The sequence below is a fragment of the Leopardus geoffroyi genome, chromosome A1 (genome assembly GCF_018350155.1).
Source record: "Leopardus geoffroyi isolate Oge1 chromosome A1, O.geoffroyi_Oge1_pat1.0, whole genome shotgun sequence".
Lineage (NCBI taxonomy): Eukaryota > Metazoa > Chordata > Mammalia > Carnivora > Felidae > Leopardus > Leopardus geoffroyi.
The window spans coordinates 89,978,375-90,003,571 of NC_059326.1; the positions used below are offsets into that span (position 1 = coordinate 89,978,375).

Below are 25,197 nucleotides of genomic sequence, written 5' to 3' on the forward strand. Positions count from 1 at the left end.
AATGTTCCTGTCCCGTCTCCTTTCGTTCATCATCTATGGTGCTCTGGATTTAATCCCCTGCTTATAGTTCATGCCAAAGCAGACCCCTCTCCCCAGCTTTTCCCCTTCAGATGATTTTCTTGGGATGCGTTTCCAAGCATTTGACTGAGGTGAAAGGCGCTATCAAACTTCAGGCTGTTGGCACATGGAGCCAGATCTTGTACGATTCAAAGGGGCCGTGACACAGTACACCCGCCCACCCCCCAGCTGTATTTAATGGGATGCTCCAACATACCTGATAGCACCGGCTGTTTAATGCAGTCTTGTGCATTAATGGGTATAAAGCAGAAGCCTACTGGAGCCATATCATGCACGTGTCTGTTCACACACACAGAGCCCCAGGCCCCCAGCAGGGCAGAAGGAGAGAATTGAAACCTCTCTTTAGAGGTCACAGGCAGAGCAGCCTGCCAGTCTGCCCTGTGTCCCCAGCCATGGTGAGCCCCTCAGGCTCAGACCCTGTCTATGCCCAGACCTCCAGCCCCCTGCACATACACCATGCAGGCTGTGTTCACAGAAACACAGATTGGAAGACTTACTGGTGATCTCAAGGATTTTTCAAGGGAAATTGTGACAATAAACAATTTTCCCATCATCACTGGCTTTTAAAAAAAAAAAATTTGGTAGAGGCGTGTGGGTGGCTCAGTTCAACTTCAGCTCAAGTCATGATCTCATGGTTTGTGGGTTTGAGCCCCACATCGGGCTCTGTGATGACAGCTCAGAGCCTGGAGCCTGCTTAGGATTCTTTCTCTCTCTCTCTGCCCCTCTCCCACTCATACTCTGTCTCTCTCTCTCTCTCTCAAAAATACATATTAAAAATTTTTTAATTGTGGTAAAATACACATAACATAAAATCTACCATCTTAGCCATTTTTAAGGGCACAGTCCAATGCTATTAAGTACATTCATGTTGTTGTGCGGCCATCCCTGCCATCTATCCTCGTAACTCTTTACATCTTGCAAAACTGAAATTCTGTCCCCATTAAACACTAACTCCCCATTTCCCCCTCCCTCCAGCCCCTGGCAACCACATTTCTTCCCCTTTCTGTCTCTATGAATGTGACTACTCTAGTACCTTGAATAAGTGGAATCACACAGTATTTGTCCTTTGGTGGCTGGCCTTTTTCACTTAGCATAATGTCCTCAAGCTTCATTGTTGTAGCACATGTCAGAATGTCCTTCCTTTTTAAGGCTGAATAATATTCCATTGTAAGGATAGCCCACATTTTGTTCACTCATTCATCATCAGTGGACACTTGAGTTGCTGTATCATTGGCTTTTTAAAAAAAATTTTTTTGAGAGAGAGAAAGCAGGGAAGGGGCAGAGAGGGGAGAGAGAGAGAATCCCAAGCAGGCTCCACACTGTCAGTGCAGAGCCCAATGCAGGGCTCGAACTCACAAACAGTGAGATCATGACCTAAGCCAAAGTCAGACACTTAACTGACTGCGCCACCCAGGTGCCCCTGCAACATTGGCTTTTAAAAATTATCCCTGGGGGAGGGGCGCCTGGGTGGCGCAGTCGGTTAAGCATCCGACTTCAGCCAGGTCACGATCTCGGGGTCCGTGAGTTCGAGCCCCGCATCGGGCTCTGGGCTGATGGCTCAGAGCCTGGAGCCTGTTTCCGATTCTGTGTCTCCCTCTCTCTCTGCCCCTCCCCCGTTCATGCTCTGTCTCTCTTTGTCCCAAAAATAAATAAAATAAACGTTGGGGAAAAAAAAAAGAGCACAGGAGAATGCGTACAATATTCTAATAAAGACAGAAAAGGTGCCATATATACATATATATATATATATATATATATATATATATATATTTCTTCATCCTTGCATAAAGAAGCTCTCCTACAAGCAGTTGCTTATGGAACTGGGGCGTTGGGTGGGGGGGCTCTGTCTTCACATGGCTGTGTTTTTGCACATGGGCGTGGGATGCCCCCAGCACCCAGTAATTTCCCTGATCCCCTACTAGGTCACTCAACCCCTATCTCTCCAGGAACGACAGCCTGGCTCCTGCCACCCAAGCACACACTCCCATGACCACAGTGTGTTGCCCCCCAGCTTGCCTAAGCTTTTGCACACACTGATCCCCTTGGCCTGGCAAGTCTCCAGACAGACTGCCTCCTGCCCTCAGTCCTCAGCACAGACAGCACCACCTGCCCCCAGCCCTTCTCTGGGCTCCTTCTCTGGAGCCCCTGCTGGAGGAAGGAGGAGGCTGGCTTGTGCCTCCAGGGCCCCCACAGCCCTGTGCTCCCCAGCACACCTGCAGGAAGAGGCAGAAAGATTGGTGGGGCACCACCATTCCCCTCTCCCCTCACCTGGGCACACCCTGCAGAGCACATGCCTCCGTGGGACACTCTCTCTGCACACATTGGTCTGCTCGTGGTCTACTTCCCACCGCCAGTTCTGAGAGATCCCACTGAGTCCACGGCACCTAGAATGGTGCAGAGGGAGCCAGAGACTGAAGCAGCAGGAACACAAGCCCATCCACTGAGCCCCAGGCCTGGGCCCAGCTGAGGTCACAAGGGGTAGCTGGAGGTCGGAGGGGTGATGCCAGCAGCCTGTCCACTGTTTGGGCATCCCTGTGGACCACGATGGTTCTGGCCTCCAGCTCCGCTCCAGCCTCCAGTGTGAGCCTGTTGCTCCAAAGCAGAGCTGAGTCTGAGCCCACCCACCTCCCCACGTGCCCAGCATCCCGCATCCAGCCCCCAGTGGCAGTCCAGGCCTGGAGGTGATCTGGGGGCTTCCCAGCTCACCTCTTGAAGTGGTGGCATCCTGGCCTCCCCAGAAGGGCTTCTCCCACCCTGCCCTGCAGAGAGGTTTCTAGAATCACCTCCACCCAAGATAGTGGCTCATCTTTGAGAAAATTGGACTGGGATCCCTGGAGAGAGAAGGTGCCAGGTATCCAGCAGGAAAGACCACGCTTTGCCGGCCTGGCATGAGTTCTGTCTTATGGAATTAGGCTCAGACACCAGGCCCTGGGTGTGGGGCAGAGCTGGCCCTCATCCCAGAGCTGACAGCCACCCCCCCAGTGAGCTCAGCAGCCTCCCGTGTGCCCACGTGCACACCTGCGGCCTCCCCCACAGGTTGGCAAGAGGTGGTTTTGTGACATTTCACAGTTGCATCAGCTGAAAATTGAACACTTACAGCTTTGCCAGGGAGGTGAAAATAAAGTTGCCGCTGTGCTCAGGGCCAGGACTGTGCCGGCAGACATCCACGCTGGTTCCCACACTGCCAACCCCCACCCCATGCTGTGACCCAGTCCCTGTACACCCTCAGGACAGCCCTCCTCAGGGCTCCCTCCAATCCCCAACCTCAGCTCTGACTCTGCACACCCCTGTCTCTACTTTCAGAGCCAGGTCACCCAAGGGGTCAGGAAAGACAGAAATAGGCCTGGGTTCCAGTCTGCCATGGGAAATGCACAGGCAGAGTGGGCAGGGTGATGGGGAGACTCTGTTCCCTGGAAGGTCCCTATAGGAACCCTGCAGGACTCCCTGGTTAAGAATGTGGGGGTGACGGCGACTGGATGACTCAGTCGGTTAAGTGTCTGACTCTTGATTTCAGTTCAGGTCATGATCTCATAGTTCAGGAGATTGAGCCCCAGGTTGGGCTCTGCACTTACAGCTCAGAGTCTGCTTAGGATTCTCTCTCCCTGTCTCTCTGCCCCTCCCCTGCTCGCTCTCTCTCTCTCTCTCTCTCATTCTCTCTCTCAAAATAAATGAATAAACATTAAAAAAGAGGGGCAGCTGGGTGGCTCAGTTGGTTGAGTGTCCAACTTCGGCTCAGGTCATGACCTAACTGTTCATGAGTTCGAGCCCCACATTGGGCTCTGTGCTGACAGCTCAGAGCCTGGAGCCTGCCTCAGATTTGGTTTCCCTCCTGGCTGTCTGCCCCTCCCCCCACTCCTGCTCTGGCTATCTCTCTGTTTAACAGAGAGATAAACATTAAAAAACATTTTAAAAAACATAACATTAAAATAATAAACATTAAAAAAAAAGAAGAAGAAGAAGACTGTAGGGTGACTTCAATGCCCAGCATGGGGGATGGTTAAACAGTCACAGGCTTGGCCAGGACTCACAGACATAAGTGCCCTGAAGGCTTAGTTCAGGAAGACTGGCCTACAGGGATATGCAGAAGAACCTGGGGGAGGAAACCCGGGTCCACAGCACACACACGGATGGGCACCTGCTACAGGCCAGCCCTTGACTAGTGCCAGCTCAGAGCACGTGCGCTGAGCCCCACCTGGATGAGGTTCGGGTGAAGTCACTATACAAACAGGCCACAGGTGGCCTTTCCCTGCACCAGACACCACCAGCCACATCGCAAGCACCCAGCAGTGCTGACAAGGAGAATCTGGTGCTGCCCACCTGAAGTGAGGCCCAGCCTTGGCGGGAGTCACTGTAGGGAAGAAGGGAAGGCTTCACGGACGAGGAAGCATTTTAGCCAGGTGCACAGGGATAAGCGAGTGCACATGGCGGGAGAGCATTTCTGTGGAAGAAACAGCTGGATGGGTCAGTGGGTCTGAATCACACAGAGTCTGGAGCGCCAGGCTACACAGGGCCACCTGAGAGAACCACACGTTAAACAGGCTCACACAATGGAGGAGTCCACACAGCAGCTTCAAGCACAGCAGGACGCAAGGCCCACCCAAGGAACTCAGGAATGTGCCCACCTCCCTGGCTCCTTGTGGGGCCAAGATGGCCCGAATGGTGCCATTCTTGCCTGCTCAGGGACTCCAGGGGGAAGAGAGCTTCTGAGTACCACAGAAGTTCTGGGATTGCACATGAGCTCTCCAGTTTGGATCAGACCCATCCCTGAACTAATCGTCTTTGTGGCCAGGGGCAGCGGCAATATGCTAATTGTCCAAGCCTTATCAAAAGCAACCTTCATTGCTTTGAGGTAGGAGTGGAAGGGGTTAGTCCCTAAATGGCTTGGACCAAGAGTAGAGGGTGGCTGGTTCCTGAGGAGTGCTGTGCTGTGGGGCTAAGGATCCCTGGAAGGCCTCCCAGGAAGTGATCACTGGACTTGGGTGGACACCAAAGTGCCTGTAGGAGTCAGAGCCACGCAGCCAGGAGCCCAGAGGACCAGCAGGCCCCAGCTCAGGCGTGCCTCAACTTCTCCTTGTTATTACAGGCAGGCATGCCCCGGACACTGAGCGCCTCCGACATGGTCACCCCAGGCAGCCTTGGCCCACCCCCCACGGAGCCCATGGATGGCGAGCAGGCCGGGCAGCCCCTCCTGGACGGAGCTCCCTCCTCAGCTTCCCTGGACACCCTCATCCAGCACCTGGTGCCCACGACTGACTACTACCCCGAGGTGGGTGGCCCACTCAGTGGGGAGGAGGGGCCTCAGAGTGGGCTTTCTTCCACCAGGCATGGGGAGACAGTAGGGCTGGGGCTGGGCTGGGGCCTGAGGGCACATCCCTGCCATGACTTGGGGAGCACATGCTGCCTTTCTCTTTGTCCCCCCAGAAAGCCTACATCTTCACCTTCCTTCTGAGCTCCCGCCTCTTCATCGAGCCCCGGGAGCTCCTGGCCCGGGTCTGCCACCTGTGCATTGAGCAGCAGCAGCTGGACCAGCCAGTGCTGGACAAGGTGAGGGGCAGGGCAGGGGCCCTCTGAGTATGCAGGCGCTCCCCTGACGTGTCCTCACACATCTGCATCTTGGAGTGGCAGTGAGTCCCCATTCTCCGGAGGAGAAGCCCACAGGGGTTTCTGACTTATCAGAGGACCAGAGACAGAGGGAACAAAGTTGCAACCTTTAACCAGGTACTGTTTTCCAATGCCCTATGGGAGCCCTTGGGCTTACACCAAGTCCAGACCCGGGCCCCCAGAGCCCCGTCAGTAGGACTCTTGCCACGTGGGATGGTTCTGCAGCCTCTGCTGGGCTTCCTGCCCTCCGCACTCTCTGTTCCAACCTTCTCTCCTCTGTGGGGTCCGCTGATGGCCTAGCCTTCTTGTGGTTCCCCACATCCGTCCCTGGCCAGATCCTGCGGGCTATGATTATTTATAGGTGTATCGATCAGGCTCTGCTACTACAGTGATAGAAACCCACTTGCAACTGGCCTAAGACAAAGGGATTTACTGGCTCATGTAACTGCAAAGTCTCAAGTGTCTCTGGCTCCAGGGGCCCAAATGACCCGCATTGAAATCTGGTCTTTCTCCCCTCCACCCTCCGCCCTGTTTTCCTCTGTGCCAGCCTCACCCTTTCCCTGCACAGTGGCACGTGGCCTCTGCCTCCCTAGGCTCACCATCTACTCTTACCAATTTGGGTGGAAAGAGCATGCCGCGTTCTAAATAGTTCCCAATAAAAGTCTCTATCTCATTGGCTTAGCTTAGACGCCATGTCCATGTGTGAGCCAATCACTGTGCATGATGGGTATGTACTGTGTTCTGATTGGCCAGCACTGAGCCGGACCCATGCCACGAGGCCTGAAGCTAAGTAAGCTGCCACTGAACCCCAAGGACTGGGAATGAGTGAGAGGGGAAACCCCCAAAGCAAACTGAGATGTTATCACCAGAGGAAGGGAGACCGGATGCCCGGCAGGCAAAAATAAGAGAGGACCCTGCCTCAAAGGTGTGTCTGTCCCTGTCCCACAGTGGTCAGCCCCATCCCCATGTCGCATCCCTGTCACCTGACACAGAGAAGGCACGAGGCACACCTCCCTTGGCCACCAGCGCTGCCGCCTCGGTGGTCCAGACCCCGGCAGAGGATGCGCGGTGAGGGGCTGATGCAGCGGCTGATGTGGCCCCGCCTCCAGGCACCCTTCACCTGGCACAGACGCTCCTTGGCTTGCCTTGCAGGCCCGGGTCCGGAAGTTTGGCCCAAAACTCCTCCAGTTGTTGGCCGAATGGACGGAGACATTCCCGCGGGACTTCCAGGAGGAGTCGACCATCGGGCACCTGAAGGACGTGATGGGCCGCATCGCCCCCTGTGACGAGGTGGGCAGGCCTAGCGCGAGTCCTACACCACCGTCTGCACCCCTACACCCGGGACCTGAACCCGTTCCTGTACACTGTAGCTCCTCTAAAATCAGCCCCTTTCTGCCCCATCAGGAAATCAGGCCCTACAGAGCTGGCAGGGAAACCATGCCTCTGGTTCCAGGCGTCTCTTGACCTCGCTCCTGGCCTGTACTCATACATGGCATCAGATGGCAGGCGAGGAAGGACCCTCTCATGGGCTCTTGGGATCAGGCCCTTGGTCAGTGATCCATTCGGCTGACCTGGAGGGCCCTGGTAGTGGCAGAGGAGGAGAGAGCGCCCCCGTGTGGCCAAAACCTCATCCCAGGGTAAATGCTCTAGTGGCTTGGAAGGCAGCCAGTGTACTGGGCATCAGGTGCCTCTGCACCCCACACCCTGCCCTGTTCTCCCAGCCGCATTACTCTAGGGAAGACACTTAAAGGTAAAAGGAGGGCAAAAATCCCCACCTCTAAGCAGAGTACAGAGAAGGGCCCGGCGAAGGGGATGGAGATCTCCTGGTACATTTAAAAGGGGCAGGTTTATCAGAATCTCCAGGATGACTCCGTGGCCAGCACTGATGTTGCCTTACCTAGGAGAGAACATTGGGGAGAATGCACATCACTTGCCCTGGGAGGAGACTGCATGTGGCAAGCTGGTAGCTAGTCATGTGCCTCAAAGTGGGTCTGGACATGGCAGAACCAGGTGCTTGTGAAACAAAGGAAAACTAAATCAGGCTGGGCAATAAGAAGCCATAAGGTCCACGACCTAACTGAGGCTCAGAGAGGGAGGCCTTGCCTGTGGGTCACTTCACAGAGCAGACAAATGACTTAGCCATTCTGAGGGCTCAGTGAGATAAGTCATCTCTTCTTCCTCCCTCTCCTCCTCCTTCTCCTCCTCCTCTGCCTCCCCTAAGCCATCTGGGGATCCTGACACTTGGCTTAGGTTGCAGCAGGAGATAGGGTCAGAGAAAGCTCAATGATTGGATGAATCAGGAGGGTGGGCAGAAGCAGGGAGGGAGATGCTGGCTGACTGGCTGGATAGATAGTTGGCTACTTTGGTGAATGGGTGGAGGGGGAAGATAGATGTTTGGGTATCCTGATAGACAGATGGACTTTTGGTGTGAGCAGATGTGGAAAGGTTGATGGGTAGATGGGGGGATGGATAGATGGATGGATGGGAAGGTTGGTGTGTGGGTAGGTGGATGGGTCTATGTGGGTGTGGGTGAGTCGATGGATGGATGAATATGGATAGATGGATGGATGGATAGCTGAATAATGGATGGGTGGATGAATTGGTGGATGGATGGATGGATGAATGGGTGGGTGAATAATGGATGGGTGGATAGATGGATAGATGGATGAATGAATAAGGGTGTATGGTTGGGTGAATGGATGAGTGAATAAGGATGGATGGGTAGATGGGAGGATGGATGGATGGATGGATGGAGTGGATGGATGGATGAGTGGAAGGATGGTTGGGTGGGTGTGTGGATGGTTAGGTGGGTAGAAGTTTGGGTTAGGTGGGTAGGTGGATGAATGTATGGGTGGGAGGGTGAGTGGGTGAGTGTATGGAGGGATGTAGGAGTGGATGGATAGATGGATGGATGGATGGATGGATGGATGGGTAGGTGAATGAATGGCAAACATTAGGAAGGACAGAGGAAAGATAGATGAGTAAATTAATGGATCTGTTGGTAGGGATGGATCTGTCTGCCTCTGCCATTGATGAAGCCACTTCAAAGGCAGACCCTGCCATTCTGGCTACAGTGGTGGGGATGGGTGTAAGTCCTGGACTGGTTCCCTAGGGAAACAGGGCGCAAGTGCCAGCCCCCTGAGAAACTGCCAGGCCTGCCACCAGGGCTGTGCTGGGAAATCTTTTCTAACCACCCATGGATGAGAATAACTGAGGCCTAGGAATGGCTGTCAAGAGCAGTCATCCACCAGGTGGAGGTGTTTGGAGCAGAAATAATTCATTGCAGATGTTCTCATTCCCTGGCTTGGGATCCAGTTAGGTGTGCTGAGCAGTATGAGCTGGAATGAGGTTTTGTGGCCCCCTCCCCACCCGCCCAGGCCCAGGCCAGGGTGCTTCCATGTGTCTTTGAGATCCCCAAGTTGCCCTTACACAGGAGCAGCCCCTTCAAAGCAGATGTCCTCTATATGCAACCTCCCCTCCCCTAGATGGGGCTATGGGTTGCTCCCTGCCCCCCAGCAGGGGCAAAGGCTGGGCTCAGAAAGGAGCTGGTGACCAGACTGATAAGGCAGAACCAGTAGAACTCTCAGAGCATGAGGTCTGGACCATACCATGTGAGCCCACATAGATCCAGGCTCAGAAACCACATCTGTGTGACCTCGGACAAGTTACTTCACCTCTCTGAGCTTCAGTTTGTTCATCAGCAAAAATACTGTTCCCACTACACAACTTTGCAGCAAAGAATCCCTGAAGTCACTTGTGTTCTTATTTTGGCACTTGGTAAATGTGAGCTGTGATGGGGAACAAATTATTTCCAAAATTCAGGCATATGGGGCTTATTTTTAACTTTTATGGAGTTGCTATTGTGGAACATTTCAAGCATACACAAACACAGAGAATAGTAACTGTGAACACCTGTGTATTTATCACCTAGGTTCAACAATGATCAACATTTTGCCAAATCGTTTCTTCTATCCCTTCACACACTTCCCCCTCCCTCCAAATTATTTTTTTAATGTTTATTATTTTTGAGAAAGAGAGCACAAGCAGGGGAGGGGCAGAGAGAGGGGGGGGACAGAGGATCCGAAGCAGGGCCGACAGCAGAGATCCCGATGTGGGACTCGAACTCATGAACCGTGACATCATGACCCCAGCTCAAGTCGGATGCTTAACCAACTGAGCCACCCAGGTGCCCTCCATCCAAATTATTTTTAAACAAATTATAAACATTATATCTTTGGCTCCAAAAATATTTCAGCATCATCCTATAAAAGATTTCTCACATAGGAATACGATCAAATGATATAAAATGCCATGCATAAATCCATGAAATGAGCACGAGTGTTTTCAGAGCTGTGTGCCTTTGGACAAGTTTCTTAACCTCTCTGAGCCTTAAACTTCTTTCTATAATGAGGGAGCATGGTAAGGACTGTGACATAACAATGGAGCTCAGGGAAGAAGAGGAAACAGCACAGGGCCAGGACCAAGGAGGCTTTCCCACTAGTGGACTGTGAAAGGTGACACCTCTCTCTTATGAGCTGCCCCCTCTCCTGAACCCTCATGTCCCTCCCTGTACTGCCCACTGCCTCTCATTATCTGGGAACAAAAGGCCAGAGAGGAGCTGAAAAGGCTTTTCTCCATGACTGAACATGGAAGTCTTCCCAGCACCTGGCCCTTGCATTGAACCTGCTCAGGGCCACCCTGTGCTAGGAAAAGGACCCTGCCTTAGAGGGGCTTCCGGTGGGTTGGACTCAGCAGTTTTGGCTCAAGGAGGCCAGTGCTGAGGCTGAAGGAGAAGCCAGGGAAGGCCCCAAGGTCATAGCCCCAATAAGGGAGACAGGACGGGAGGATCTTGGTGCCCTGGCCTCACCCATGGGGCCAGCCACACAGGAAGCTGATACCATGGGCTCTCCGGGGGACTGACCTTGCTTTGCCATTCACACAACTGTCTGCTGGGCTGACCCACTGCCCCTAGAATCTCACCCGCACCCAAGGGCACAGGTAGCAGAAAGCTGACATGGAGAACAAACTGGCAGCAGTTGCCAAGCTCCTGCCCATGCAAGGTGGGCCAAGCCTGTTGCAAGGCACCCTGGGCTGGCTTGGGTGGGATTTGCAAGAACTCTGAAGAACAGAGGCCCAGGGCTGTCCAGCCAGAGATGAGTTCTAACCATGAAAGTCCAACCTTGGAGAAACACAGCCTTCACTCTTGGACAACCTCTGCACTTGAAACCCAGCTCTGTGCACACAGCAGGTGGCTCTGTGGAAATGGATGGCATGCAGGAAAGCCACGTGTTCCAAAATGTGGATTCCTGACGGGGACAAGGACGACCTCAACATTCTCAGTGCTAGGTCTCTCTCGGCCTGCTCGGATGCACCTAGGGGATCTCTCAGCCTCTATCCACAAGGGTGTAGGAATCAGCGAGGAAATGAAGGGTAAATACCATCCCCATATTCCGAGGGGATGCAGAAGATTCGGGAAAGAACCAACAGTAAGCTTGAGGCTAACACCACCAGATAAATTCTAAAGGAATGAGCTAACAGGAAAATGATAACCATTTAGAGTGAATATTGGTTCAGTACAAACAAGTCTTGCTAAATTACCTGCATGTTTTCAAAATTTTTTTAACACATTCATTTTTGAGAGACAGAGACAGAGTGCAAGCAGGGGAGCAGCAGAGAGAGAGAAGGAAACACAGAATCTGAAGCAGGCTCCAGGCTCTGAGCCGTCAGCACAGAGCCCAGTGCAGGGCTTGAACTCATGAACCGCAAGATCATGACCTGAGCAGAGGTCAGACGCGTAACTGACAAAGCCACCCAGGCGCCCCTATGTGTGTATTTTTAAAATAGGGTAAGCACGTGGTTCTAGCAAACTAGAACAGATACGCTGCATCCTTGACTTCAGGAGGGCTCCGACATCTACACTGGAGAGGCCAACCAATGAGAAGCAGGTGAAGGCCACATTAATCCAATCAGCACGTGTGTGAGTCCCCATGTCCTTCACGCTGGGGATGAGCAAAGAGTGACACGGTATTATCTTCATGGAGCTGATAGTCCAGAGAGAGGAGATATTCAATCCCCTGATCGAGGCTTGGCGGAGGGTTTGAAGGAAGCCTGGTGCTCTGAGGTCCCAAGGATAAGAGCATGCCAAGAGAGAGAAGGCTGCACAGGCCCTGCCGGGGGCAGGGAAGGGGTCAAGGGACAAAGGAGCTGCATGTGTCTGGAGCACTGAGAAGGCAGGCAGGGGCTGTGTGGAGGCCATCGAGAGTGGCCAGAGCCTGATTTCAGGACCCCCCAGTCCTGCGGGGCTTCTGTCTTTGCAAAGGCATGGAGGTATTTTAAAGAAGGGAGAGGCAGGGGTCATATGTGCATTTTTGACAGATGGCTCTGGCTGCAGAGTGGAGTCTAGAGAGGCCAGCATGGATGCGGGGGGCCCTCTGAGGCCTCTTAGGACCACAGAGACAAAGCATGGAAATGTCAGAAAGCAAAATCAAGAGGGTTGGTGATAACCGGGAGGGATGTGAGGGAGAGGGTGGCTTGAGGATGGCTCCAGGCCTGTGTGCCTGACGGCAGTGCTCCAGTCACTGAGACAGGGTTGCAGACAGAGAGGGCAGCTCTGGACAAGGTGAGGGTAACTTCCACTTACATGCATTGGGTCAAGGTGACCCCTGAGCCGTGATCTGATCTGGAGATCAGAGAAGTTGGATGTTGTCCACACACAAACACTAAGTGACACTCTAGACAGCGTATGACTGAGGGGAAGGGGAGGACCAGATGGAGATAGGGAGGACCACTCCCCCCACATACCCCGAAGGATGATGCAGACAAGCCTGCTGACAGCCTGAAAGCAGGAGGAACTGGAGGCTGAGGCGATGAGGCCAAGGCAGATGCCCCCTGAGAAAGGGCCCTGGGCTCTCCTGACAGGAGGTCCAGGGAGGCAGTAAGGGCCAGTCCGAAAGCTGACAGGAGTGGGTGACTAGTGGGGTGGGGTGGTGGAGGGGTGAGTAGGGAAGGAGGGAACATGATGACAGTGTGACCGCTTAAATCTGAGTCTGAGTGAGGACAGAGATAGGGGGCCAGTGCAGGTATCGGGGCTCACAGGATGGACCCAACTCCCCATTTTCCCAGCACACAAATAAAGATCTGATAGGCAGCGTGCTGACCACACTTTTGGACCTGACACAGCTAGTCTGCAGGCAACCTCAGTTTATCCACATACTATCCAGCTAACCAGTGGGTCTGCCCACCATGGCTCTGGAAGCAAGGCTTAACGTTTGGGTTCAGTTAGGGTTGACAGCCTCCCATCCTGGTTCCCATGTCCTGAGGGCTCTGCCCATGACTGCTTGACAGAGAAGCACTTCCATGAGCACCGAGTGGATGCCATCTTGGTCTCCCAGAGCTCTGGGCACCACAACAATGCTGGGTCTCAACCGCTCCACCTGGAGCCCTGTCAGATTCAGTGCTGAGGCCTCTCCGTGCACACTCGGCCCGGCTTGCCAGACGCCCCACCTGCAAAATGCTGCTGGATTTGTGTGATTCAAAGCAGCATGAAGAAAGCACACTTCTTCTGTCTGAAATAACCTGGCAGCGCTAGGGGCACCTGGGTGGCTCAGTCAGTTAAGGGTCCAAATTTGGCTCAGGTCATGATCTCACGGTTCATGAGTTAGAGCCCCACATCAGACTCTCTGCCATCAGTGCAGACAGCCTGCTTCAGATTCTATGTCTCCCTCTCTCTCTGCTCCTCCCCTGCCCGTGCTTACTCTCTCTCGTTCTCTCTCTCTCTTTCTCTCTCAAAAATAAACATCAAAAAAATTATGAAATTACCTGAAGTACTGATGACTGACCACCCATTATTCTCCCAGCCCTCTAGGCCCTCTGGGCACCCTGCCTGATGGCTCATCATGGCCAGGAGGCCAGGCCTCAGACACTCCCACCCAGGCTCCTCGGCCTGTGGGGGTTGAATCAACCTCTGGGGGGCCATTTGCTGACAAGTTCAGGGGCTCCTTCTGTGGATTACTGAAAAAACCCTTGGGAACAGTGGATGTCAGGCTTAGTAAACACAGCCAGTCTGATGGTGCCTTCCTTGGAAATAGGGGTCTCTGATGGGGGGGAAATAATCAATCTCCCTGTGGATGTGGGAGGGGAGGATGGGTGCCCCTCCAGGGTGGGGCCCTGGCCTTTCTTCCCCAATCCAGGGCAGCCCAAAGCAAGAAGGCATCTGTCTGAGCTGAATGGTGAGACACTTTTGTCAGTACAGTCAGTAGTTATTAAAGGCCCACCGTGTGCCCAGAGCCAGGCCTAGCCCTGACAGCACAGAGGTGGCAACACAGGCTTCCCTGAGCCTGCCGAACTGTCATTCTGGTGGGGCAGTAAACAACCCCGATCACCTCCCGCAGTGGCCCCATAGAGAAGTCACACGCATCGACCTGGAGAAGTACTGTCGGGGCAGAGATAGGACAGCATGGCTAGTCAAGAAGGCCACTCTGGGTCAGGAGAGAGGAGGGCCCCCAGTGGAGGGGCCCCCATTAAAGCCCAGCAAAAGGCCAGCACCTGCGGCATCTCCCTCCCCTCTCCCTCCCTCTGTCCCCCTGGCAGTGCACACCCCAGCCCAAAGAGGCGGGGTGGCCCTGGACCACGGTCACCCTCCCCGATGTGTGATCTTCCAGCTTCCGCAGGAGGGGATGGGCACGGGCACATCAAGCAACAGCTTGTCTCTGCCAGCCTGGAGCCCCAGACGCTGGACATGGGGAGATGGGTGTTCGGGCACGAGCCCCTCTCTTTCCACCTCCTCTCCAGGCGTACCGGAAGACGATGCATCAACTCCTGCAGGCTCTGCACCAGAAGCTGGCAGCTCAGGGCCAGGGCCCGGAAGGCCTGCTGGGGGCCGACAAGCCCATCTCCTACAGGACCAAGCCACCGGCCTCCATCCACAGGGAGCTCCTCGGCGTCTGCAGTGACCCCTACACTCTGGCCCAGCAGCTGACCCACGTGGAGCTGGTGAGCAGGCCCGTGCCATCCTCTACCCGGACCCAGAGCCAGGAACAGCTGAGAACCGGCTGTCCCTGATCCCAACCCCCTTCCCCACCCTCCCCCCCACCACCACCCCGCATTGTGTCAGCATAACCCAGGGCTTGGAGCCTGTCACAGCAGGGCCGGCCAGCGTCTCCAGGATTCCCTAGCTCTGGAACAGTCTCGCCACTCCAGCAGGAGGGCTGGATACGCTCGGCCTGCTTGAGAGTCTGGGCCTGGGGCAGAGGTCCCGGGTTCAAATACTGGCTCTGCTACCACCTGCTGTGTGATCTTCCACCAACTAGTGCCTTCCCTACCAGGGCCTAAGTTTCCCCAGCCAGGACTCACAGACACTCCGCACCCACCCTAGCTTCCCAGAGGAGTCCATATAGGCCTTCTTGCTTGTGAAGGGGATACCCCAGCCTAGCCTCCAGCATGGTGGATTCCCTATAGATGCAGAGGGTAAGGGGCCTGCCCCAGAGAGAGAGGGGGAGGTGGGGGGATAGGTTTCTTCTCTTTTAAACCTCCACCATTTATGGCCCCCTTACTGCTTTCTGGCATTAGACTCAACATGTGAGGTGCACTGTTGTATTTTGTCTTCCCACCACCCTGCCCGGTAGGCACTGTTATTCTCCTCTTTGCACAAATGAGGAAACCAAGGTCCAGAGATGTTAAGTGACTTGCCAGAAGTCACACAGTAGAAGGGACAGAGCTGGGATTTAATTCTGACCCAGACCCCATGCTCTTAGCTACCAGGCTTCCCCTGGAGGGAGCTGGTCATTTCAATTACCCAGTTTTGAGCCTAGTTTCCTGGGTATCACACCCCCCATGGGGACATTGCTTCCTGCCCCCCATGAACCATGGCAGCCCCTGGGCATGGGAAAGGCAGGGCGCCTCCTTCAGGTTGGTTTTGAGCTCTGTGACAAATCAGTATAGGGGTTGTGGAGCCCTAGTGAGAAGGACAGGTGTCCAGAGACCCTTTTGGGTGGGCTGAGAGGGAGGGAGCCCACAGAAGCACCATGCCAGGCCCCCAGCGGGCACCCTCTCCATACCTTCCCCCCTTTCCCAACTCCTCCTCTCCCTTCTGGTGCAGGAACGCCTACGACACATCGGGCCTGAGGAGTTTGTCCAGGCTTTTGTGAACAAGGATCCTTTGGCCAGCACAAAGGTAGAAGGCCCTTGGACGGCTGTCCCAGCAGCATCCCCCCCACCCACTGGTCCCTCTGGGGAATGTCACGAGTGTCAGCAGGAGCTTCGGAGGGGCCCAGAGTAGAGCAGATGGGCTTGGAGGGGCTGTGTCCACTCCACCTGTGTCCCTCCAGCTTGCCACCCAGCCCAAGGACCTCGAACCCCGACAGTCCCTGAGTCCTGGGGAAGCCAGCTGGTCACCTACCCAGGGAGGATGGAGGGGAGGGGCAGAGCCAAGGCCCTGGGTGAGAAGGAAAGTGGAGGGCGCACCAGATGCTCTCCAAGACCCCCATGCTCTCCCTGCGCGTTTCGGTGGGCACTGGTGCCCTCCAGTGGCCACCCGGGGTAGTGCGTGCTAGTGCCCACTACCCAAGAAAGGTAAACGTGTGCTCTCCCCTCTAAGTGGTGCAGTGGCCCCTGGGCCATGCCCTACAGACAGCATCTGCACACCGGATCTCGGGTTTGCCCCTCCTCCCTCAGAGCCCAACCAGCAGGGTGCTTGGTGCTTATCAACCAGGTTCAATTCTAATCAGAACTGGAAACACTGTTGTCTTCTGCTCTCTGACCTAATAAAAGAAGAGCAACTAAATATGAATGCCTTTTCACCTCTCAGATAAGCAAAGATTATCTTTGGGGGTGTGTAGGGAAAGGGACACCCTCACATACGTCTGGTAGGGGGTGAAATTGGCATGATCGCTTTGGGGAGCCACTTGGCAATCACACGAACACTTAACATGTACACCCTTGACCTCAACTTCCCATGCCTCATAACTTATCCTACAGATGTACACACCCATGTACACAAAGATGTATGTGTTAAGATATTTGGGATACACTGTGGCTATTATGGCCAAAGGCCGGAAGCGAACTACCTTATGGGGGCTGGATTACATCACGGTACCTCCACACATGGAATGCTGTGCGACCCTTACAAAGAATAAGAACAACTGGAAGAATAGAATAATCCCCCAGATCCGCTGTAGAGACAAAAAGCAAGAGCGAAGAGCAGTGACAAAGAGGATGTGACCATTCGTGTGACAACAAAAAGGAGGGTTCATGATACATGTCTGCTTGCACAGCACATGCATGTAGACGATCTCTAGGAAAACCAGAGGGGTGTCGGGGGTCGGACGGGCGGAGTAGGAAGGAGACTTTGCCACTCGTAGCAGATTGTTTTTTACATTTGGGTTTGGGTTTGGGTTTTTGGCCATATCCAAGTATCACTTTTTTATTGTGAACCACGTCAAGATTGCAGTGACCTCTCTTTACCCACTCTATGGTAGAGGAACGTGTGTGGTCTTTCCAGCCTCCTGCTAGTATAGATCCTGCTGCTACGAACACTTACAAGTTTTCATATACATCAGGGCATATTTTTCTAGAGCATCAATTCTCAAATGACTTGGTCTTACGGCCTTTTTTATACTCTTAAAAAGTATGAAGGACCCCAAAGAACTTTTGATTATGGAGATTTTATCTACCGATATTCATCATATTAGCCATTAAAACCAGTAAATTTTAGGAGCACCTGGGTGGTTCAGTCGGGTAAGTGGATGGTTCTTGATTTCAGCTCAGGTCATGATTTCGTGGTTTCTGAGATAGAGCCCCTAATCGGGCTCTGCGCTGACAATGTGGAGCCTGCTTGAGATTCTTTCTCTCCCTCTCTCTCTGCCCCTCCCCTGCTCATGCTCACCTCTCTCTCAAAATAAATAAACCTTAAAAAAAAACGGTAACTTTTAGAGATATTTATTTATTCAAATTAGCAATAACAACCTAGTATAGGTTCACATAAGTAATATATTTTAACTAGATTTTCCAAAGTAAAAAAAAATTGAGAAGAGTGATGTTGTTTTATAGTATTTTTACAAATCTCAATAATGACCAACATAACTAAAAGACAGTTGTATTCTCTTATCTGCTTCTGCATTCAATCTCTTAACACATTCGCTCCACATTATTTTGGTTGAAAATCCAACCTCCCACAAATATGTAGTTGGAAAAGGGAATGGTATTTTAAGCCTTTTCAGATAATTGTGAATATTTTTCCTTGATACTATGCTAAAAACTCAGCAGGTGGTAGTTTTTTAAGATTAATTGCAATTTGGAATCTGAAAATATATCCGTGGACTTTCTGCACTCTATTATATTGAAATCTATTGATTCGTCTTGCATCCGGAATGTATCTTTTGCTCATGCATGATTTTATAACATCATACGTTGGTCATTTGGAAAATAGGAGTTGACTGAATCAGGCAGATCTTCCAAATGTTGGTACCTTTCATCATACAATATTTTATAAATCCTTTTTTTTTCTTTAAAGTTTATTTAGGGAGAGGGAGGTGGGCAGAGAGAGAGAATCCCAACCGGCGCTGTGCTGTCAGCTCGAAGCCCAACCTGGGGCTCAAACCCATGAACCATAGATCATGACCTGAGCCAAAGTCAGACACTTAATGGACAGAGCCACCCACACACCCCTCATCATACAATATTTTAAAATCATATCCATTGAGAGCAGAACGGAGTCGCCGGAGCCAAGCGCAGACGAGAGGCCCACGGAAGAGGGTAGGAAGGGCGGCAAGGCGGTGCACGCTCCACGGACTGGCGGGAGGGAGCCGGGGCGGAGGGGTGGCTCGCCGGCCAAGCAGAGCCCCCGAGTCTGGCGGGCAAAAGCGGAGGGGCCTGACGGACTGTGTTCTGACAGCAAGCGCGACTTAGCGTCTGGGAGGTCATAAGTTAACAGCTCTGCTCGGAAAGCGGGAAGGCTGGAGGACAAAGGGAGGGAGAGCTTCTGAGCCCCTGGACGACAGAGCTCAGTTTGGTGGGGAACAAAGGCGCTCGCCAGCGCCATCTCCCCCGCCCATCCCCCAGCCAAAATCCCAAAGAGAACCAGTTCCTGCCAGGGAACTTCCTCGCTCCGTGCAAACACCCAACTCTGTGCTTCTGCGGAGGAGCCAAACCTCCGGCAGCGGATCTGACTCCTTCCCGCTGCCACAGGGCCCCTCCTGAAGTGGGTCACCTAAGGAGAAGCGAGCTAAGCCTGCCCCTCCTGCCCCTGTGCACCTTGCCTACCCACCCCAGCTAATACGCCAGATCCCCAGCATCACAAGCCTGGCAATGTGCAAGTAGCCCAGACGGGCCACGCCACCCCACAGTGAATCCCGCCCCTAGGAGAGGGGAAGAGAAGGCACACACCAGTCTGACTGTGGCCCCAGCGGTGCGCTGGGGGCAGACATCAGGTCTGACTGCGACTCCGCCCACCAACTCCAGTTATACACCACAGCACAGGGGAAGTGCCCTGCAGGTCCTCACCACGCCAGAGACTATCCAAAATGACCAAGCGGAAGAATTCCCCTCAGAAGAACCTCCAGGAAATAACAACAGCTAATGAGCTGATCAAAAAGGATTTAAATAATATAACAGAAAGTGAATTTAGAATAATAGTCATAAAATTAATCGCTGGACTTGAAAACAGTATAGAGGACAGCAGAGAATCTCTTGCTGCAGAGATCAAGGGACTAAGGAACAGTCACGAGGAGCTGAAAAACGCTTTAAATGAAATGCAAAACAAAATGGAAACCACCACAGCTCGGATTGAAGAGGCAGAGGAGAGAATAGGTGAACTAGAAGATAAAGTTATGGAAAAAGAGGAAGCTGAGAAAAAGAGAGATAAAAAAATCCAGGAGTATGAGGGGAAAATTAGAGAACTAAGTGATACACTAAAAAGAAATAATATACGCATAATTGGTATCCCAGAGGAGGAAGAGAGAGGGAAAGGTGCTGAAGGGGTACTTGAAGAAATAATAGCTGAGAACTTCCCTGAACTGGGGAAGGAAAAAGGCATTGAAATCCAAGAGGCACAGAGAACTCCCTTCAGACGTAACTTGAATCGATCTTCTGCACGACATATCATAGTGAAACTGGCAAAATACAAGGATAAAGAGAAAATTCTGAAAGCAGCAAGGGGTAAACGTGCCCTCACATATAAAGGGAGACCTATAAGACTCGTGACTGATCTCTCTTTTGAAACTTGGCAGGCCAGAAAGAATTGGCACGAGATTTTCAGTGTGCTAGACAGAAAAAATATGCAGCCGAGAATCCTTTATCCAGCAAGTCTGTCATTTACAATAGAAGGAGAGATAAAGGTCTTCCCAAACAAAAACTGAAGGAATTTGTCACCACTAAACCAGCCCTACAAGAGATCCTAAGGGGGACCGTGTGAGACAAAGTACCAGAGACAACACTACAAGCATAAAACATACAGACATCACAATGACTCTAAACCAGTCTCTTTCTATAATAACACTGAATGTAAATGGATTAAATGCGCCAACCAAAAGACATAGGGTATCAGAATGGATAAAAAAACAAGACCCATCTATTTGCTGTCTACAAGAGACTCATTTTAGACCTGAGGACACCTTTAGATTGAGAGTGAGGGGATGGAGAACTATTTATCATGCTACTGGAAGCCAAAAGAAAGCTGGAGTAGCCATACTTATATCAGACAAACTAGACTTTAAATTAAAGGCTGTAACAAGAGATGAAGAAGGACATTATATAATAGTTACAGGGTCTATTCATCAGGAAGAGCTGACAATTATAAATGTCTATGCGCCGAATACCAGAGCCCCCAAATATATAAAACAACTACTCATAAACATAAGCAACCTTATTGATAAGAATGTGGTAATTGCAGGGGACTTTAACACCCCACTTACAGAAATGGATAGATCATCTAGACACACGGTCAATAAAGAAACAAGGGCCCTGAATGAGACATTGGATCAGATGGACTTGACAGATATATTTAGAACTCTGCATCCCAAAGCAACAGAATATACTTTCTTCTCGAGTGCACATGGAACATTCTCCGAGATAGATCATATAATGGGTCACAAAACAGCCCTTCATAAGTTTACCAGAATTGAAATTATACCATGCATACTTTCAGACCACAATGCTATGAAGCTTGAAATCAACCACAGAAAAAAGTCTGGAAAACCTCCAAAAGCATGGAGGTTAAAGAACACCCTACTAACGAATGAGTGGGTCAACCAGGCAATTAGAGAAGAAATTAAAAAATATATGGAAACAAACGAAAATGAAAATACAACAATCCAAACGCTTTGGGATGCAGCGAAGGCAGTCCTGAGAGGAAAATACATTGCAATCCAGGCCTATCTCAAGAAACAAGAAAAATCCCAAATACAAAATCTAACAGCACACCTAAAGGAAATAGAAGCAGAACAGCAAAGACACCCCAAACCCAGCAGAAGAAGAGAAATAATAAAGATCAGAGCAGAAATAAACAATATAGAGTCTAAAAAAACTGTAGAGCAGATCAACGAAACCAAGAGTTGGTTTTTTGAAAAAATAAACAAAATTGACAAACCTCTAGCCAGGCTTCTCAAAAAGAAAAGGGAGATGACCCAAATAGATAAAATCATGAATGAAAATGGAATTATTACAACCAATCCCTCAGAGATACAAACAATTATCAGGGAATACTATGAAAAATTATATGCCAACAAATTGGACAACCTGGAAGAAATGGACAAATTCCTGAACACCCACACACTTCCAAAACTCAATCAGGAGGAAATAGAAAGCTTGAACAGACCCATAACCAGCAAAGAAATTGAATCAGTCATCAAAAATCTCCCAACAAATAAGAGTCCAGGACCAGATGGCTTCCCAGGGGAGTTCTACCAGACGTTTAAAGCAGAGATAATACCTATCCTTCTCAAGCTATTCCAAGAAATAGAAAGGGAAGGAAAACTTCCAGACTCATTCTATGAAGCCAGTATTACTTTGATTCCTAAACCAGACAGAGACCCAGTAAAAAAAGAGAACTACCGGCCAATATCCCTGATGAATATGGATGCAAAAATTCTCAATAAGATACTAGCAAATCGAATTCAACGGCATATAAATAGAATTATTCACCATGATCAAGTGGGATTCATTCCTGGGATGCAGGGCTGGTTCAACATTCGCAAATCAATCAACGTGATACATCACATTAACAAAAAAAAAGAGAAGAACCATATGACCCTGTCAATCGATGCAGAAAAGGCCTTTGACAAAATCCAGCACCGTTTCTTAATAAAAACCCTTGAGAAAGTCGGGATAGAAGGAACATACTTAAAGATCATAAAAGCCATTTATGAAAAGCCCACAGCTAACATCATCCTCAACGGGGAAAAACTGAGAGCTTTTTCCCTGAGATCAGGAACACGACAGGGATGCCCACTCTCACCGCTGTTGTTTAACATAGTGCTGGAAGTTCTAGCATCAGCAATCAGACAACAAAAGGAAATCAAAGGCATCAAAATTGGCAAAGATGAAATCAAGCTTTCGCTTTTTGCAGATGACATGATATTATACATGGAAAATCCGATAGACTCCACCAAAAGTCTGCTAGAATTGATACATGAATTCAGCAAAGTTGCAGGATACAAAATCAATGTACAGAAATCAGTTGCATTCTTATACACTAACAATGAAGCAACAGAAAGACAAATAAAGAAACTGATCCCATTCACAATTGCACCAAGAAGCATAAAATACCTAGGAATAAATCTAACCAAAGATGTAAAGGATCTGTATGCTGAAAACTATAGAAAGCTTATGAAGGTAATTGAAGAAGATTTAAAGAAATGGAAAGACATTCCCTGCTCATGGATTGGAAAAATAAATATTGTCAAAATGTCAATACTACCCAAAGCTATCTACACATTCAATGCAATCCCAATCAAAATTGCACGAGCATTCTTCTCAAAACTAGAACAAGCAATCCTAAAATTCATATGGAACCACAAAAGGCCCCAAATAGCCAAAGGAATTTTGAAGAAGAAGACCAAAGCAGGAGGCATCACAATCCCAGACTTTAGCCTCTACTACAAAGCTGTCATCATCAAGACAGCATGGTATTGGCACAAAAACAGACACATAGACCAATGGAATAGAATAGAAACCCCAGAACTAGACCCACAAACGTATGGCCAACTCATCTTTGACAAAGCAGGAAAGAACATCCAATGGAAAAAAGACAGCCTCTTTAACAAATGGTGCTGGGAGAACTGGACAGCAACATGCAGAAGGTTGAAACTAGACCACTTTCTCACACCATTCACAAAAATAAACTCAAAATGGATAAAGGACCTGAATGTGAGACAGGAAACCATCAAAACCTTAGAGGAGAAAGCAGGAAAAGACCTCGCTGACCTCAGCCGTAGCAATCTCTTACCCGACACACATCCCCAAAAGCAAGGGAATTAAAAGCAAAAGTGAATTACTGGGACCTTATGAAGATAAAAAGCTTCTGCACAGCAAAGGAAACAACCAACAAAACTAAAAGGCAACCAACGGAATGGGAAAAGATATTTGCAAATGACATATCGGACAAAGGGCTAGTATCCAAAATCTATAAAGAGCTCACCAAACTCCACACCCGAAAAACAAATAACCCAGTGAAGAAATGGGCAGAAAACATGAATAGACACTTCTCTAAAGAAGACATCCGGATGGCCAACAGGCACATGAAAAGATGTTCAGCGTCGCTCCTTATCAGGGAAATACAAATCAAAACCACACTCAGGTATCACCGCACGCCAGTCAGAGTGGCCAAAATGAACAAATCAGGAGACTATAGATGCTGGAGAGGATGTGGAGAAATGGGAACCCTCTTGCACTGTTGGTGGGAATGCAAATTAGTGCAGCCGCTCTGGAAAGCAGTGTGGAGGTTCCTCAGAAAATTAAAAATAGACCTACCCTATGACCCAGCAATAGCACTGCTAGGAATTTATCCAAGGGATACAGGAGTACTGATGCATAGGGGCACTTGTACCCCAATGTTCATAGCAGCACTCTCAACAATAGCCAAATTATGGAAAGAGCCTAAATGTCCATCAATTGATGAATGGATAAAGAAATTGTGGTTTATATACACAATGGAATACTACGTGGCAATGAGAAAAAATGAAATATGGCCTTTTGTAGCAACGTGGATGGAACTGGAGAGTGTGATGCTAAGTGAAATAAGCCATACAGAGAAAGACAGATACCATATGGTTTCACTCTTATGTGGATCCTGAGAAATTTAACAGGAACCCATGGGGGAGGGGGAGGAAAAAAGAAAAAAAAAAAAAAAGAGGTTAGAGTGGGAGAGAGCCAAAGCATAAGAGACTGTTAAAAACTGAGAACAAACTGAGGGTTGATGGGGGGTGGGAGGGAGGAGAGGGTGGGTGATGGGTATTGAGGAGGGCACCTTTTGGGATGAGCACTGGGTGTTGTATGGAAACCAATTTGACAATAAATTTCATATAATAAAAAAATAAATAAATAAATAAATAAAATCATATCCATTGATATCACTACTGATCTCATCCCTCCAAAACAGCCCTTGAGTATTGGAAAACTGTCAAGGTCACAGAGACAGATACATGTTTTACAAGTTCCAAACCTTCTCTTAAAAACTTGAATTTTATCATTGGCAACAAATACTATCAATTGCTTCCTTGAAGTGACAGACTCATCTTGTTGATTTTCAAGAAAATATTAGCCAAATACTGAAGTCTGAAAAACCATAGTTGGTCAGTCCTTCTTTTGAGTAAAAATGGTGTCTCCTGAGAAAAGTGGCCAGTTCTTCTCACAAGCCAATCACACCAGTGCTTTTCCTCAAGACCTGAATTCTGTATGCATCAGAAGTGTTTTGTGTTTAGTCACTTAGAACACCAAAAAGAGGGGCACCTGGGTGGCTCAGTCATTAAGCATCCAACTTCGGCTCAGGTCATGATCTCACAGTGTGTGCGTTCGAACCCCGTGTTGGGCTCTGTGCTGACAGCTTGGAGCCTGGAACCTGCTTTGGATCCTGTGTCTCCCTCTCTTTCCACCCCTCCCCCACTCATGTTTTGTCTCTTTCTCTCTCTCTCTCTCAAAAATAATTTAAAAAATAAAAATAAATTTTTTAATTAAAAAAAATACCCAAAAGATGTGTACACAGGATGAAGATTTAATAAAATTGAAATGTTTGCCTCCTCAAGGACATTCTGAAGTCACACTCACTTCTTTTCTTTGACCTCGAACGTGTGATAGTGAGGAACACAATGACCACTGATTATGGCTTGGTGACTCTGCCTTGCTTCAGGCTAAGAGGGAAGCCATTTTACACGATTTTCTTTTACACGTCAGTGCAAATGTCAACACAATGAAAAGACAATGACATTGTATGAATATGAAAATAGTTGTGCCCTAGGCTCCACAATATACCTAGGACAAAAAACACTGTGTCACAGGCTGGGCCCATGGCCAGCCTTACCAGGCGATGCC

At 50.1% G+C, this 25,197-nt stretch overlaps 1 protein-coding gene across 1 annotated transcript in view; it reads left to right on the forward strand.

Moving 5' to 3' along the window:
- Nucleotides 1-25,197, forward strand: part of RASGEF1C (RasGEF domain family member 1C) — a 93,620-nt gene that overhangs the window by 44,085 nt on the left and 24,338 nt on the right. Inside the window, exons 2-6 of the mRNA XM_045484584.1 lie at nucleotides 5,162-5,344; nucleotides 5,500-5,622; nucleotides 6,832-6,969; nucleotides 14,470-14,670; nucleotides 15,776-15,850. Of these exons, the coding sequence (XP_045340540.1) occupies nucleotides 5,168-5,344; nucleotides 5,500-5,622; nucleotides 6,832-6,969; nucleotides 14,470-14,670; nucleotides 15,776-15,850 (714 nt within the window). The 5' untranslated portion in view covers nucleotides 5,162-5,167. The remainder of the gene's footprint in view (nucleotides 1-5,161; nucleotides 5,345-5,499; nucleotides 5,623-6,831; nucleotides 6,970-14,469; nucleotides 14,671-15,775; nucleotides 15,851-25,197) is intronic.